Below are 17,773 nucleotides of genomic sequence, written 5' to 3' on the forward strand. Positions count from 1 at the left end.
ACCCGGGATCGAATCCCACATCGGGCTCCCGGTGCATGGAGCCTGCTTCTCCCTCTGCCTGTGTCTCTGCCTCTCTCTCTCTCTCTCTCTCTCTGTGTGTGACTATAATAAATAAATAAATAAATAAATAAATAAATAAATAAATAAATAAATAAATAAATAAATAATTTAAAAAAATTTTAAAAAAATTAAAAAAAATAAAAATCCCAGCCTGTTGGGAAGCCTGAGTGGCTCAACAGTTGAGAGTCTCCCTTCAGCTCAGGGCATCATCCTGGAGTGCCGGGATCAAGTCCCACATTGGGCTCCCTGCATGGAGCCTGCTTCTCTTTCTACCTGTGTCTCTGCCTCTCATGAAAAAATAAAATCTTAAAAAAAAAAAAAAAAATCCCAGCCTTCCACCTCTAAGAAATACAAGACAAAAATCAACCCTCTGGAGATGCTTACAGTAATCTTCAATTCCTTCCACTCATTTCATTTTAAATCCTTACATTTCCACTGCTTTCCCATACAGCTTCACACAGTTTTACTGCCAATACCTGAAACTCTTACCTGCCGCTCTCCCCGCTTGCAGAACATTTCCCAACTGCTCAAATGGGTCAGTACGGAAGTGGCCCAGCAAAAACAAAAACTGAATTTTAAAATCAACGTACAAGACCCCGTGGCTCACTGAAGGAGACCAGAGACGCTGGAATAACAAATCAGAGCCTCGAAGTTCAGCCACTGACCAAAGGAGGAGCAAAGGGACAGCGTCCGGGCAGGAATGGGAACCTGGAAATACTGTGCTAATTATAGTTCCTCAGCCCGAGGGACTCGGAAAGGTGGCCAAGAATAAGTATCTGGCGCATTTGGTAATTTCTGTCACTTCCTGTTACTCACATCCTGCTGTTCCAATGCTGCCCAAAATGCTGGATTCGCCATACACAAATCCCTACCTTGAAGCCCCCTGAGACCCAGACTATTCAAAACAGCTGGGATGTGCGTAGACAACAGACTTCCTCAAGGAGCGCCATACCAAACACAAAAATAGCACCATGCAAATAAGCACCAGGAGGTCCCTGGGCGAAAGCAGCCCCAGAATGCAGGTTCAGACGCCCCAGGTACCCAACAGCACGTGGCCCGACCTCCAAAGGAGCCTAGGTATGAACTGCTAGCAGAGTACTTGTTCTCTAAAGCTCTGCTCATGTCTAGTCTCAGGGCAGCTTTGAGGGCAGAAGGGGATCCCCATCACCACAATTCTTACACCTGCCCAGGGGCCCACAGCACACAGTATAAGCACCCTCCGCCCCACTCAAGCTTCCAACCCTCCTGAGGACACCAGTCCCCAGGAACACAGGACATTCAGGTAGGAGCAAAGCCAACTGGGCCAGAGGCCAAAATCGCTTTTAATCCATCAGAGAACAGATTTTTTTAAAGAAGAAAAAGCAAGATGAAGCAAAAAGGAAAGATTATACCTAAAACTGAAATGCGACAAAAATATGTTGGGGTTATTGATCAATATAGTATTTCTACAGCTCTTTATTAAGCTTTGAAATGTTGTGCTTAATGGGTGGAAAACTTAGAGACTACAGGTGGCCCTGAGTAGGGTGCTGGAGGCAGACAGCCCCCGGCGGGGGCGGGGGGGGGGGTGTCATAAACAAAGGGAACCCCAGGTGTGGAGGTGGTACCCCACACATCCCCTCCCCCCGCCCCCCCACAGCAAGCAGGAAGCAAGAAGCTGATACACAGAAGGCAAAACACAAACCACCCTAGCATGCCTCCAACAATGAAGCACTATGAATATCCTAAATCTCCAAAAACTTATGCTGTAACATACAGTGGAATACCATACAGCGAAGTTTCACACGTGCAAGGTGAGCATGTATTCATGGACACAGATGTTCATAATATAATGCATTGTTTTTATTTTTTTTTTTTTTAACGTAGGCTTCACGTCCAATGTGGAGCCCAGCGCAGGGTTTGAACTCACAACCCTGAGATTATGACCTGAGCTGAGATCAAGGGTCAGATGCTGGGCAGCCCGGGTGGCTCAGCAGTTTAGCGCCGCCTTCAACCCAGGGCATGATCCTGGAGACCTGGGATTGAGTCCTACATTAGGCTCCCGGCATGGAGCCTGCTTCTCCCTCTGCCTGTGTCTCTGCCTCTCTCTGTCTCTCATGAATAAATAAAATCTTTACCAAAAAAAAACAATCAGCCAGATGCTTAACTGGCTGAGTCACTCAGGTGCCCCATAATATAATGTATTTCTTAGTTTTATTTATTTTTTCATGAGAAACACAGAGGGAGAGGCAGAGACACAGGGAGAGGGAGAAGCAGGCTCCATGCAGGGAGCCCGACATGGGACCTCATCCCGGGATCCCAGGACCACGCCCTGGGCCAAAGGCAGGCACCAAACCATTGAGCCACCCAGGGATCCCATATTTTCCACACTTTCTAAAGTAAAACGTGTTTAAAATACATCTATGCCTTTTTCTTTTCTTTTTTTTTTACCAACAAACTCAATATCTGGGACAAAAAAACTATCAACTGCCTACGCAATTAGCTTCGTGTCCTTCTACATTCCAGAATGGCCCTGCTGTTCCTAGTAGCCTCCCGCTCAGCCTGGCTACCAGCACATTTCCCACCTTCCCTGCGGGAACAGCACTAGGGGAGCTCCCAGGAAAGCTCTCTGAAGAGATGAAAAGGTGGGGGCCGCCCCAGTCCTGGCCCAAGCCCCTTCTGCGGCTCCTGCAGCAGGCATCTGGCCACACAAAAGGACCCTCAGAGTGGAAGCTGGGTCTCTGGTGACTGTCGGGCTCCACACTGGCCCCAGACTGCTGGCCCCTGGTCTTTTCTAGGGAGAGAAACAAACCTCTACCGTATTTAAACCACTGTTAGCTGTGCTTCCTCTTCAATACCCCCAAACCTAACCTGAGACACCACCCTCATCATCACAGACCAAGGCACAGAAATGGAATCCTCTTTCTCCTCCAGTTTAAATAACATGATTTCTCATTAATTAAAACTGAAAATTCTCAACTCAAATGGACAGCAACACCAAGGGAGCCTAATTTAATATAGTCACAGTATGGCTGAAATAATAACACTGAAAATCAAATCTGAGGACACAAGCCAGGGCCAGGCAAACTACAGTGCACCACCTGTTCTTTTTAAAGAAAGTTTTACGGGAACACGGTCATTCCTGTTTATTTACATATAGTCTCCGACTGCTACATATGGCCAGAGAGACCCTATAGCTCACAAAGCCTATAATATCTGGTCTGCTATAGAAGTCTGCTGCTAACCTCAGATATATAAATTGCTCACATGTGTCTCAGGAGGAGCATAAAAAGAATTTGGTGTGGAGGGGTTAAATGCAATTTGTTGCAAAAAAAAAAAAAAGACGGAATTTGCACCTTGTCCCTTCTCTCTGCCTCTGGATCCACAAAGGAGGGGTCTCCATCCTGCTCCCTGAGGAACCCTTGAGTACCTGGCAGGTAGTACATGCTCAATAAATACTCACAGAACTGAACACATCCCATCTACATGAAGGTCACTCACTGAGCAATTTAGGCTGAAAACCCTTCTGACTGTGGAACACAGTGATATATCCTTGAGCTTAACTCCCCTGATGTACCCTATCCCCACCTCACGGAGAACATTTCCAGGTGGTTTACCCTACACACTGAGGAGTCCCATGTTCCCCCACTTTCCTGTGATTCAGTCCGGGAACCTCGCTGTCTGGGAAGAGACCCATGCTGAGGCCGCGTGGCAACCTGTGTGAGGACGTGCTCAAATCGGCAAAGCACAAGGCCAGCAGGGGCAGAATCGGAGGTGTGGATCCTGGCCACCCCTTACCCTGTCCCTCACGTCCCTCCCCTCCCGGGCAATCCACACACAAGATGCAAGGGGCAGCCATCTCCTCTTCTCCAGGACGAACTCTGAGGAAAACAGCTTCAGACGTGTCACCAACACCACAAAGTGAAGGTTTCAAATCTGCTGGTCATGATGCAAAACTGGAGAAGAAGGAGACAAAGATGCTGGATAGGAGCCCTTGCTCTTCATGCGGCCCTGCTGAGGTTCAGCCGGAAGCTGAAGTCACAGACTCACGCGCACACCCATGACTGGACGACCACGCGTCCCAACCCTGTTTCACACGCTAGGAAACAAATACCCCGAGAGCACAGATGACTCCTCAGGGCCACACTGCTTGTAGGAGGCAGAGTGAGGGCCACAAGACAGTTGGCCAATGGTCACATCCAGAGCATGATGTGACCTGTGGAGCTCCCTCCTGGAAGGATGGGGTAACTGACCCACGTGGTCTGGGGGAGCTGCTGAGTGCCAGCAGGGGCACAGCTGTTGTTCTCAGCTCCCATGCCCAACCTCTGCAGCTGCTGAAGGTACAAAGAACCAGCCTCTGAGATGCAAAGGAGGGAGGGGGCACTAGACCCCTCTAGATGCCAGGGACCTGAACAGAGTCATGTCCTCTCAGAGAGGCCCGGTCCAAATCACACTGTCCTTTCTAACTCTCCAAGTGACTAATGTACTTGGTCCGCAGCAGTCATGTATAAGTAATCCAGGAAAGGACATCTCAGACCACATTCCCAGTAAGGCAGGTAAATCACACACAACGTCAATTGCCGTTAGGGATAATCTTGCCCCATGTATAACCCCCTCTTCCTAACTTTAAACAATTTATCCCTCTCCTCTGACCATGCTTCCTGTATTCCTCTGGTATTTCAAGTATATTTCAAAACTGAAAAGAAGTCATTCCGACCACAAGATTTAACATTTTAAAAAACCAAAACAGAAAAAGGTTGAAAATATTTTTTTCCCCTTGGCAAGTCCTGATTCAGAGGGTCTGTCTACCAGGGCTGTGGAGGCATCACTGGGTATTTGAACAGCCACCATGAGACAGCATGGCATGTGGGTTGGCTGAGGCCAGCTGGCCTGACTCAGGACCCATCTCCCTTTGTCATGGCACAGCTCTGACACAGTCCCACGCGGATGGAAAAGACAGGAAAGCTTCCCAGGGATGCCAAGTGATAGAAATACAGCAACAACAAACCAGCTAACCCAACAGATATTTATAGAATGCCTACTTTGTGCCAGGCATGGCTCTGGGGCACTGGAATAGAGTGAGTCAATAATCCCCAGGACATCCCTTTTCTCTTAAAGTTTACACCTCTCCCTCCAACAAACAAATTAGAGGGGGAAAGAAAGGGAATATAATGTTACTGCTGACATAAGAAACAGAATTATATACATTAAAAATTTTAATTTATGGGAGTGCCTCAGTTGGGCATCCAACTCTTGATCTCAGCTCAGATCTTGATCTCAGGGTTGTGAATTCAAGCCCCGCACTGGGCTTTAAGCTGGGTGCGAAGCCTACTTAGAAAAAAAAAATTTAATCTGTGATAAAAAAATGTCAAAAGATATTACCAAAACCCTTCCCCAAAAGAAAACCCCACACCAAGTGTTACTGGGAAATTCTAGCAAGAATTTAAGAAAGAAATAATAAACTTTATCAAAAAACAGAGGGGGTAACAATGATATCCCCCCCTTATGTTATGATGCTAGTTTATATGTTTTATAAAGCCAGCTTAACCTAAGTATCAAAACCTGACAAAGGTAAAAGAGAAAATTACAAACCAATATTATTCATAGATATAGATGCAAAAATCACTAACAAAATAAGAGCAAGTTGAATTTAACAATAAATAAAAAGGATAATACATCATGAGGATTCAAGATTTGTCTCAGGAATACAAGGTTGGTTTACCCATTCAAAAATCAATTTCATTTGCCCTTTTAAGAAAATTAAGGGGAGGGCAGCCCTGGTGGCTCAGCGGTTGAGTGCCGCCTTCAGCCCGGGGCCTGATCCTGGGGACCCGGGATGGAGTCCCATGTCGGGCTCCCTGCGTGGAGCCTGCTTCTCCCTCTGCCTGTGTCTCTGCCTCTGTGTGTCTCTCATAAATAAATAAATAAAATATTTTTTAAAAAAAGAAAAGTAAGGGGAAAGCAAACATATGATCACTTCAGTAGAAGCAGAAAAACATCTGATAGCATTCAACACTCATTCACAATAAACATTCTCAGCAAATAAGAAAATCCTCAAACTGAAAAAGGGTACCTACAAAAAGCCTACAGCTAACATCATACCCAATAATAAAAAGCTGAATTGTTTCCTACTAAGATTAGAAGAAATGAAAATACTCCTGCATTCACTACTTCTATTCAACATTATACCAGCAGTCCTAACTTTTTCAACAAGGCAAGAAAAAAAAAAAATACAAGGCATCTGGGCAAGATAGAAATACAGTGGTCCCTATTTGTAGATGATACAACTGTTGATATAGATATTTCTGAAGAATCTACAAACCAGCTACTAGAATTAATAAGTTGTTTTCCAAGGTCACAAAATCCATTATATTCTTATATATCTGCAATAAACTATGAAACATATTTTTAAATTTCATTTAATAGGAACAAAAAAAATACACTACATAGGAATGAATCTAACAAAAGACATTAAAAATATCTACCCTGAAAAACCACAAAACTGTTCCAAGAGAAATTAAAGACCTAAATAAATACGGAGTTCATGGGAATACCTAAATATATAAATATGTTCATGAGAAAATTCAATGTCATTAAGATACCGATTCTCCCCAAATTGATATAGATTTGATGCAATTTCTTTTTTTTAAGATTTATTTATTTATTTATTTATTTATTTATGATAGAGAGAGAGAGAGAGAGAGGCAGAGACACAGGAGGAAGGAGAAGCAGGCTCTGTGCTGGGAGCCCGACGTGGGACTCGATCCCGGGACTCCAGGATCGCGCCCTGGGCCAAAGGCAGGCACTAAACCACTAAGCCACCCAGAGATCTAGATTTGATGCAATTTCAATCAAGAGTCCAGCAGGCTGAAGCACCCTGATCTCAGGGTTGTGAGTTCAAGCCCCACGCTGGGTATAGAGATTACTTAAAAATAAAATCTTAAGAAAAAAAAATTCTAGCAAGCTTATTTTGTAGAAATGGACTATTTTTAAAATTTACACGAAAATGGAAAGGACTTAGAAAGAACCAAAGCAATTTTAAGAACAAAAGTTACAGGACTTGCCCTGTCTGATTTCAACACCTACTGCAAAGTTATAACAATCAAGAAATTGTGGTATTTGGGTAAGGTTAGACATACAGATCAATGGAACAGGACAGGAAGTCTGGAAAAGAGATTCACAAACATATGGTCAATTGATTTACGGCAAAGATGTCAAGGTGATTCAATGAGAAAAGAAACATCTCTTCAACAATGCTACTGAAAAAACTGAGCATCCATAAGGAAAAAATGAGCATCAACTCCTACCTCACGTTATGCACAAAATTAACTACACTAGTCACAATCCTAACTTCTAGAAAAAAACCTTTGTGATACGGAGGCAGAAAAAGGTTTCTTGGATTGGAAAACACGCAGCATGAACCATAAAAAAACTGATGAATTCAATTTCACCAAAAAGAATGACATTGTCCTTCTAAAGATGTCCACATAAAAAAGGCAAGCCACAGATTGGAAAAAACATTCATAACACATGTCACACAAAGATTTATATTCAAAATATACAAAGAACTCTTACAACTCACTAACAAGACAACCGATTCAACACAAAAATAGACAAATGATTCTACTACACACTTCACAAAGACAGACAAAACGGCCAACAGGCACATGAAAAGATGCTGACATTAATTGTCATCAGGAAAATGGAAATTAAGACACAATAAGATACCACTACGCATCTATCAGGAAACATAAAATAAAAGACTGACGACACCACGTGCTGGTGGCTGCCGAACAAACTGGACCTCCCTGCACTGCAGGTGGCCACGTAAAATCCCAAGCACCTTGGAAAAGAGTTGAGCAGTTTCTTAAAAAGTTAAGCGTAGGGGGAATCCCTGGGTGGCTCAGTGGTTGAGCTCCTGCCTTCAGCCCAGGGCATGATCCTGGAGTTCCGGGATTGAGTCCCACGTCAGGCTCCCGGCATGGGGCCTGCTTCTCCCTCTGCCTGTGTCTCTGTATCTCTGTGTGTCTCCCATGAATAAATAAAATCTTAAAAAAAAAAAAAAAAAAGTTAAACATATACCTAGTGTATGACCCAGCAATTCTACTAGGTATTTACCAAGGGAAACAAAAACATATGTCCACACAAAGACTTGTATACAAATGTTCATGGTAGGGCAGCCCCAGTGGCTCAGGGGTTTAGCACCGCCTTCAGCCCAGGGTGTGATCCTGGAGACCCAGGATCAAGTCCCACGTCAGGCTCCCTGCATGGGGCCTGCTTCACCCTCTGCCTGTGTCTCTGCCTCCCCCCCACCTGTGTCTCCCACGAATAAATAAAATATTTTTTAAAAATGTTCATGGTAGCTTTATTTGTAATAACTCAAAACTGGAAATGGCTCAAATGAACAACAGGTAAATGGATCAGCAAATTGGGGTAAAAGAATAAACTGTCAATATGCCCAAAAAGGGAAAGTTTCAAAATCATTATATTGAGCCAAAGATGCCATAATAAGGGGGATACACTTTCAATTTATATTGAATTATTATTCGATTTACAATGAATTATTCAATTTATACAGAATTCTAAGAAAAGAAAGCAAAATAATCTTAAAGACAGGGAGGGTGCAGAGAAAGGACGGCTCACGAGGAAACTTTCAGAGGATGGAAATGTTTGTCACCCTGTCTGGTGACAGTTTCAGCAGGAGGGGGGGTGAGGGAGTGACAATTCAACAAGCTGTACACTTTATTAAACAGTGCAGTTCATTGTACAGCAATTCTACCTCAAATGAGTTATAAAAATAACATCAACCTATCTCAGTGCACTGGAATATGCTCTAAAGGACAGGGTGAACCTTTCTCTGAATGGCTGGTATGACCATATAGTTTTATCATCCACAGCCAGGACATTTCTGCAAGTCAAGTGGGTGCTAAAAATGATTAACGGTATTATCTCCTGTACAACAGGGTGTGTGAACTGGCAGTGCCCCGTACAAAGCAGCACTCACAGCTTTGGAAACAACAAATCCCCAACCTATCCCTTGGTGCGATTCGATACTGGCTGCATAAAGCAAACCGAAATGTTCATTCCTCAGAAGACAGCCATCCAGAGCGGGCAGTGCCTGGAGGGCCAGCTAGGCCTGGGCCCCTGCCTCCTAGTCATGGACGCGGTCCTGGTCCTCCGTGTCCGGGGCAGGACAGATGCCAAGGCTCCTGCATCAAGGTCAGCGTCCCTCTGGCCCCACCAAAGACAGGGTGGGGACCAACCCCACTGCTCACTATTCTCCAAATGTGCAATTAGTCTGACCCACTATCTTTGGACTTTTGCAGCCAGCAAACATGAGGCAGCAGTGAGGAAGAGGGCCCCTGAACCGGACCAGCTTTTCCGACGAAGGTCCAGCAGGGGGCGCCGAGCGGGCTCAGTCAGTGCAGCCTGAGACTAGATCTGAGTCGTCAGTTCCAACCCCACTTAGGCCACAGGGCCTACTTTAAGGAGGAAAAAAAAAAAAAAAAGCCAGCAAGGACGGAGGCCGGTGCTGTGCAGGAGACTTATGTGAGCCTTATGTGAGCACCTCAACACCAGGCTGAGGTCTGGAGGTTTAGTTAAACATCCTGTACAGAACTGGTACAGCAGCTCCTACCGTCCTCCTCCTGACTTAAAGGGGGGAGGGGCCGGGAATCACATGTTTCATTTCTGAGTTTACATTTCAAAGCAGGTGCTTCAGCTGTGGAAGGGGAGAGATTATTGAGTCAATAAACAGCAACCTCCCTGCCACAGAACAGGGAATTATCTTAATTTGATAACAAGTTGTTTCAAGGAAATAAAAAGCTCCTACTCACTCCTCTACCTACTTTGAAATACTAAGTAAGTCCGGGACAGGAAAGTGGGGTTTTTTAAACATGATCTCCTAAAGAATGATTACCATTTTCCTAACTTTCAAGGAAAGAAACAAGACAGGACTTGGCTCTATCATATCCCTGGCACAATGACCAAAGAACACTGGGTAAAGGAGGACTAAAGTTAATTTCCTAGACACCCTAAGAAAAAACTCAATAATATCCACATACCTTCTCCACTGTTTCTTTTCCCAGAGAACTCTTTACTTTATAAAAGTTAAACTATAGTCTTTAAACTGTCCATTTTGGTTTTTGTTTCTTCTATCATTTGTAAATAAAAACAATTAGAAGTATTAACATTTCACACACACACACGTACTGTAAAAATGGCTTAGATTTCACAAGCAGCCTCTACTCAACAACACGCACAGCCCAGACAAGCGAGAGTCCTTCCCCACCCTGAATCCTAAATACATGTAACAGACACCCAGCACTGGCCCCAGCACTCACCAGAAGGCTGCCAGAAGACAGTGCCTCCTCCCTCCGCCTGCTTGGAACTGAAAGAACAGAATCCTACGGAATCCTAAGCCCTCGTGTGGAGTACCTGGCTCTCAGGACACAGAGGCAGGTGCTGCCTTCAGCAAAACCCCACACTTAGCAAACACACACTACCAATTTGGCTCAACGCCTGCTTCTTCCTACTTCTTGAAACTGAGAACACAGAGTGGATTATGAAGCAGAGAATTCACTGGATTCACTTCCTCCTGCAGCTGCTCACCTAGTCCTGCTCGCCCTGTCCAAAGGGTGTTTTAACGATCATAGCCTTTAATCCACTAAGCACCTACTATGTGCTGAGCGATTGCCCACACCACCGTGAGTGAGGTAGTGGTGCCCCTATTCTGCCAATGGGAGGATGAAGCCACAGGTGTTAAGATGTGGAGATCCCCCAGCTGACAGCTGGCACAGCCAGGACGTGAGGTCAGTTCTCCTGGAGCCCTGCCTTTCAACAGGAACCACGGTGGGCTTGCTCATGGCAGTGAGCCCAGGCAGCAGGAGCTGCTATCCTAAATATGTAGGGCTTCCCGTCTGGCAGGTCTTCTAGCTTCAGAGGACTCATGGGACACCCTCAGCCCATGAGGACAACTTTCCCCACCCCAGCTCCAGGCCTGCAGTCACAGAAACTGGGAAGAGTTTCCATGAAGGAAATCTGCCAATTATATATATAGCTTTTCCTTTCCCTAAGCCAAAGTGACCGGCGCAGGGGTTTTGCCCAGGAAATATCTGAGTTCCAAACAAGCTGAGAAGGAAAACTGATGTTGAAATCTGGATAAAGGTCATGGTTCCTCACCAAAGGAGCAGCACTGACCACCCCACAGGCTGACGTCTGCTGGAAACAGCTGAGAAAGACAGGTCCAGGGCTCCACCCTATGCAGTTCCACTAAGGAGCTTTCATTCATTCAACAAGCGTGAATGACAGAGGACATTTAAAACAACTAAAAATATTACTTAAAATCATTACATAGCTTCCTTTTTATTTAGCGTTATTGGGCAATAATTACTAAAAACAGGAAAAGTAAAAGGTTAAGGAAAACCAAAGTTTTTCTCCTATTTTTAGTAGTTTTGGCCGCTAGCTCTAAGGAAAGTAACTCTCCCGATATCTTCTCTTCAGCTCCAGATGCTATCTTTCTACACTCTCTGGACCTCATCTGAAATCCTATGAAACTCCTGTACCTCGGAATAACTGCTAAGTGTGGCAAGTTGAACTCTTACCATCTTTCTACTCTCACTGACGAGTCGTGTGCAGGTAAAAACCAGGAAACCTTCAGGGGGCACTTTTCTGCCAACCCAGTGACCTATTTCACAGATGAAAAAACAGAGTCATGACAGCTAACAAAGCCACCTTTATAACAGACCTCGTAAAACCTCTGGATACCATTAAATACTTCAACAGTATTCCTTGGGGAAAAGGAAGTTATAAATACAGACACAACAAATCACTCCTTGTTTTGTATGGGATGGCTATTCTGACACGATCACTTCAGGGCAATCATTAGGATGATGCTAGGAGGAAAAGCCAACTACATCAATCCCTACCCCAGTAAGCTACATGGTATGGACACACAACTAAGCAGAGGTGCCACATCCTACTTTGGGACAGTTGTGTGAGACTTCAATATGGCATTCCGCAGAAGCAGCCCCCTAAACACATATATGAGTGAGGAAATACAGATTAAGTGATCAACTATGCCACATCTACAAAAAATCCCACCAATAAAGGTGATCAGTTAGAGACTCATGCTGTGCAAGTGTTTACGATGAAAATATAAAATTACACACATATTGCTGTGTGAAAAATGTGTGAAATGTAACATATGCCTCTGACATGTGATTGAAAGGGCCCCGAAGAAAGCAGCTGCTGAGCTGCTGTGAACTTTCCACCCCGAACTGAAATCTCCTCCAAAATCATTATTACCATGTACACACTCTACAAAATAAATGGATAAGCTGCCCTGCACAGGGTTCCAATCCTGGGACCCTCCTGGACCCCACTCCAGAGCCCATGCACACGCCCCTTCTCCGTGGCCACGTCCAGACCCCAGGCACACACAGATGCTTCTGTCCCCAAGCACCCACTGTGTTCTGCACCCTCCTCTGCAATACTTGTCACACGGCACTATACTCTCTTCTTCTCATGTCTAACAGGCTCTGAGAAGTCCCTGAACGCAGGCAGCATGGTTGTCCACCTCCGTCTGCCCTCAGGCACCCAGTGGAGACTGTGCCACCACACTGAGTGGTTGAAAGAAGGAAAAATGAGTCTTTCCAAAACATGCATCTTTTTCCAACTGGTTTCTATTTGATTTCAGAAATCAGACTGCCAAGGTAAAACGGTGCTGTTGCCAAATTATTCCTGTATTCCTCAGAGGTAAACAAGAAGTTTTCAAACTGTCAAACTTGCTGGAAACACACACACACACACACCACAGAGACACACAGGGATGACACACACACCCAGACACACTTACACATGGACACACACACAAACAGAAAGAAGCCGGCCCAACCCAAAGCTGCTCACCCGAATCCAGAGACACAGCTTCTGGGAAGCTCCTCGGCCCAGCACTCAGAGCATTTGTATGAGGGTAAGGACAAGAGGAAGGGGCCTGGCCCACAGAATCGTCTACAATGATGAATGTTTGTTCTGTAGGACTTCAAAAATATCCTCTCTGAACAGAAAGGAGCAATGAAACCTACTTCCTGGCTCACAGTTGCTGGCACAGCCAGGTGTATATCCTGCACTGAGGACAGCAAGCCTCAAAGAGAACCCCTGGCCTCAAGTCAAGACCCAAGAAGGTATGACCAATGCAGATTACCAAGGAGCCTGTGCTCATCTGGCATCACAAGTGTGGGTCCCAAATGAGGCGGCCCCTCAAAATCAGGGAAAGCTCTAAAACCTCACCCAATTTTCAAATCAGAATCTCTGGGGATGGTGCCAGAAACTTTTTTTTGTTTCCCCCAAAGTGTCCTCGGGCACAGCCAAGTTTGGGAGCCACCGCCCTGAAGGAGATGTCAGCGTGTTCCCTCTGACCAAGAAAGACTCTATAAAAGAGAGAGTTCTCACCCTACCTGAAGAATGGACAGGGGCTACAGAGCGAGCTTAGGAAGAAGGCCTTCAGACTGAGGAGCCCCACCAAGACCAGGGTGACCTGCACACTGGGCATTTGGTCCCTACAAAGAGCAGGTTGGCAGGAGCAGGTCTGTGGTGAGGCAAGAGGCTGGGACAGCTGGGGAGCACCAGGTCCCCTGGACCATAAGAGGTAAGAACAGAGGTGGCACTCAGTGATTTATACCACATTTAGAAATGGGCAGAATGTGACTCTTTTTTAATGGTTTTATATTTCAGGTATATTCCAGTCAAACTCGTCTTTCCTCTTCAAGGTCCAGCTCAAAAGCAGTTGCTGCCAGGACCCCAGGGATAAAGGTAAAACATCAGACTGCTTTAGGTCCAATAAAGTCTAGAATAATCCACAGTAATTTTAATTAGAAGTTATTATTCAGCAAACACAGAAGGTATGAAACATTTCACTTAAGAAAGTAAGTAAGCAAGAGTGGCTCAGCAGTTGAGCATCTGCCTTCAGCTCAGGGCGTGATCCCAGAGTTCCAGGATCAAGTCCCACATTGGGCTCCCTGCATGGAGCCTGCTTCTGTCTCTGCCTGTGTCTCTGCCTCTCTGTGTGTGTCCCTCCTGGATAAATAAATAAAATCTTAAAAAAAAAAAAAAAAGTAAGCCAAACTAAAAGAGAAATGTCTAATTGAGTATCAAATGACATCATAAATTAGTTTCATTTTCAATTCACCCATTGAATAGATAGGCAGTGAGTGCCTACAACCATACTGTTAATAGCAGCAACACATCATGCCTACATTGTATTAACTCATTTAATCCTCACAGCAACCCAAAAGTAGGTAATGTTACTATTCCCCACTTCTCAGATGAGGAAACTAAGGCTCTGAGTGGTTTAGTGACTTGATCAGGGCCACTCAGCTAGTGAGAAGCCAAACTGGGATTTGTGGCCAGGCCTCCCAGTCCTTGCCCCGGAGCCCTGGCACAGAACAAGGACCCATGGTGGGTATGGTCAACAATAAAGAAAGGAATATAACCTAGTCCTACTCTAGGCCCTAACACTTGAGGAAACATAAATCCTGGCTATTCAAAGACATAGTCCCTTGCTTCCTCTGGGAAAACTAAAGCATGGAAATACCACTAAATGTTCCCCATAAATGAAGTAAAAAAGTAACTGAAAATGTTACAGCATGAGTCCCTAACACACAAGCAGTGTAACTCATAAAGCACCATCCTTCCCTCGGGCTCCTGCTCCCCCACAGTATGTGCTTTCTGGATCCCTGCTGAGAACTGCCCCAATCCCTGCCCTCTGGGTGTTCAGGGGAGACCCAGAGCCCCAGTGAGGGAGGGTGTTGTGAGCACCCACCCACCAGCCCGGGGAACTAGATGTGTGCCTCGACAAAATCAGAGCCAGCTGCTGCTCCCAGGGCCAACGTACCACCCAGCGCCAGCACAACCCGAGGAGTTGGAGGAAGGGGGCTCAGGCAAAAGCCCGAGGGCCATGAGCACAGGACACTGTGATAGGAGGTGACATCCCTGACAGGGGTGAAGGGCTCCAGGCAGTGAAACTTCCAGAGAGGCACCGTCCTCTCCCAGGCAACATAGGCACAAATGCCTCGCAATCCCCCATGCTCCGGGCTCTTTGCCATCCGAGGCCCCCGGCCAGTACTCACCCCACACCTGCCTGCAGGTGGCCCTCGTCCTGCTTCCCGCTATCCAGCAGCAGCACCTGTGTCCACCTGCCATGATGAGTCCCTTTGTCCTACATATTTTAGAAAATTTTCACTAAATTCAATTCAGCTGATTCTGCTTCCCTCAAAAGGGACAGTGCCTCTGACATTAGCAACCATGAAGTCAATCTCTCAGGTGAAATTTCTAGAACTGGAGGGGCCAGTGATGTGCCCTGGTAAGGGGAGGGTGTCCAGAGCCACTTGGGTTTGGCCCTGCACATGTGAGGTGACTGTGGGGCCTTGTGCAGAGCGGCTTTCTGGGAAGCAGTGATTACCGACTGCTCAAAACCCCATTTTTGCTCACCACCCTACTGAATTCCCAAATCATGTAAAACAAGGGACGGCACTGGTAAAGAGCAGTGAGTGTTTAACCAAAGCGCCTGCAGCTCTGCTCTCCATTTAGCCCTTTCTCTCCACTGTGGCTCCATACCTCCCACCAGATCACAGCAAAGGCCACCCGCCTGACCTCCTCACATCCATTCTGGCCACCTCCTCCTGGAAGATCTAGTCTTTGGCAGCAGCCAGATCTGTAACAAAACCTGTTATCAACCCTCAGCTTTCAAAATCTTTTTTTTTTAATATTTTATTTATTTTATTCATAGAGACACAGAGAGAGAGAAGGAGAGAGAGAGACAGGCAGAGGGAGAAGCAGGCCCCATGCAGGGAGCCCGACATGGGACTCGATCCCAGGTCTCCAGGATCACACCCCTGGCTGCAGGCGGCGCCAAACCACTGCGCCACTGGGGCTGCCCAGCTTTCAAAATCTTAATGGCTTCCCAGTACCCAATGGCAAAAAAGTTCAAACTCCACACAGCCTGAAAAGCATTTTACCTCTGACCTCTGCCCATGTCACCACCCTCACACACTCTGCCCCATTGGGCAGAAACCACTCCTACCCTCGGACACTCACACTTGTTGGCCACGGCTCCCTCTCGGCCTCAGGCCTCCAAGCCTCTCATCCCTGACACCTGCCTCCCACTGCAGCCCTGAGCCAGTTCCTCCCTGGCCTGCTGTTTCTGGGAATGCCCAGCCCCACTGCACCCAAGGGGCTGCACACTGCATGAGGGAGGACCTGCATGGCTCCCCAGAGTGCAGCCCACTGGAAGCACTCTACTGAGTGAGATCAGTGAGGGGAACAGGACCCCAGTCATCCTGGAATTAGCGGCAATCAAGTCACTTCTGAACAAATACTCTGTGCTCTTGGGTAAAGCAGTGAACAGAACAAACAAAAACCCTTGCTCTCACGCAGCATACACTACCACTGGAACAAATAAAACCGAATGGACTTAAAGGAGGGACTGTAAGGCACGGATTGGGTGGAAGCATGAGAACAGAGGTGTGCTGTGCCCCACTGCTTCAACTTGTTTTTGCTGCATTATGACACTAAAGGAGGTGATGAAATTTCATCACATCTTTATTAAAACAGGACAAAAACTGAAGATGATGAAAACAATGACTTGCAGAAATAAGTCAGTAAAAGCACTAAACTCTGATGGCCCTGTGGGGCCTGGCACGCTCTATAGTTCCAAGTTGCTACAGGAAGCTCATGGAAGAAGCCAGCAAAGGACTGGAAGACAACTAAAATCATTACAGAACTCAAAGATGAATATCTCAGGCAGGGGGGGAATATCCAAGTTAACTAAAACATTTGGAAACCCAAAAGAATATGGAAAATCTTTCCCTGAAGCAGAAAATGACCATATTAAACAAAGTATTTTTAAAATACCACTCTATCAAACAAGAAATAGCCAGGATAAAAACAAACTAAAAAGAACATGAAAGAGGGCAGCTCTGGTGGCCCAGCGTTTTAGTGCCGCCTTTGGCCCAGGGTGTGATCCTGGAATCCCAGGATCGAGTCCCACGTCGGGCTCCCTGCATGGAGCCTGCTTCTCCCTCTGCCTGTGTCTCTGCCTCTCTCTCTGTGTATCTCTCATGAACAAATAAATAAAAATCTTAAAAAAAAAAAAAGAAGAAGAAGAAAGCAAGCAAGCACAACATGGTCAGCCGCTAAATGCAGTAGTCCGATGTATAAAAATCCTGACAAGCAGAAAATGTCTCAAGTTCACTATTACAAAGGGTTTCAGGGTGAGGTTAAAAAAACTTCTAACAATATATTGCTTATAAGAATGAAATCTAAAAGAGCTATAAAAAAACTGAAGATAAAAGTGAGGGTGGAAGACAGAAGTATGCATTATCAACCAATTCTGAACAAGGAAACATAGCAATATTAGTATCAGAGTACAGTTAGGGGTAAAGTCTGTTCAGCTAAAAAAGATGTAACCTTGTTGACAAATAATTACTCCGTAACGAGGATACTAACATTTATGTGTTTAAAAGAGCTTCAAAAATGGTGGTGAAAAGTGTTGCAAATATAGGAATAAAATGACAAATATAATTGTCCTGAAACACAGTAATTCCTCATCAGTCTCTGGAAGATTAAGTAAATTAAAAAAAGGATCATAAGATCTAAACAACAAATTTCATAAATTGTGACACAGACCAAACTTTATTCCCTTTAGTAAAAAGATTATCCTTCAAGTAAATGGTAAATG

General features: G+C 45.4%; 1 protein-coding gene across 7 annotated transcripts in view; it reads right to left on the reverse strand.

The window, feature by feature from the left end:
* The window catches only part of DGKD (diacylglycerol kinase delta), a 111,025-nt gene that overhangs the window by 56,642 nt on the left and 36,610 nt on the right, over nt 1–17,773 (reverse strand). Inside the window, exon 1 of one of the 7 annotated variants that reach the window (XM_041768365.1) lies at nt 10,380–10,584. The exons of 5 other annotated variants lie outside the window; for them this stretch is intronic. Coding sequence is in view for 1 of the 2 variants with exons in the window: in XM_041768364.1 (XP_041624298.1) it covers nt 550–576 (27 nt within the window). In the remaining variant the exon portion in view is untranslated. Of the gene's footprint in view, nt 1–549; nt 755–10,379; nt 10,585–17,773 lie in introns of those variants that run through there. One more of the 7 variants, XM_041768364.1, reaches the window with a different exon arrangement.

This window comes from Vulpes lagopus, chromosome 8 (assembly GCF_018345385.1).
Source record: "Vulpes lagopus strain Blue_001 chromosome 8, ASM1834538v1, whole genome shotgun sequence".
In the NCBI taxonomy this organism is placed as follows: Eukaryota; Metazoa; Chordata; class Mammalia; order Carnivora; family Canidae; genus Vulpes; species Vulpes lagopus.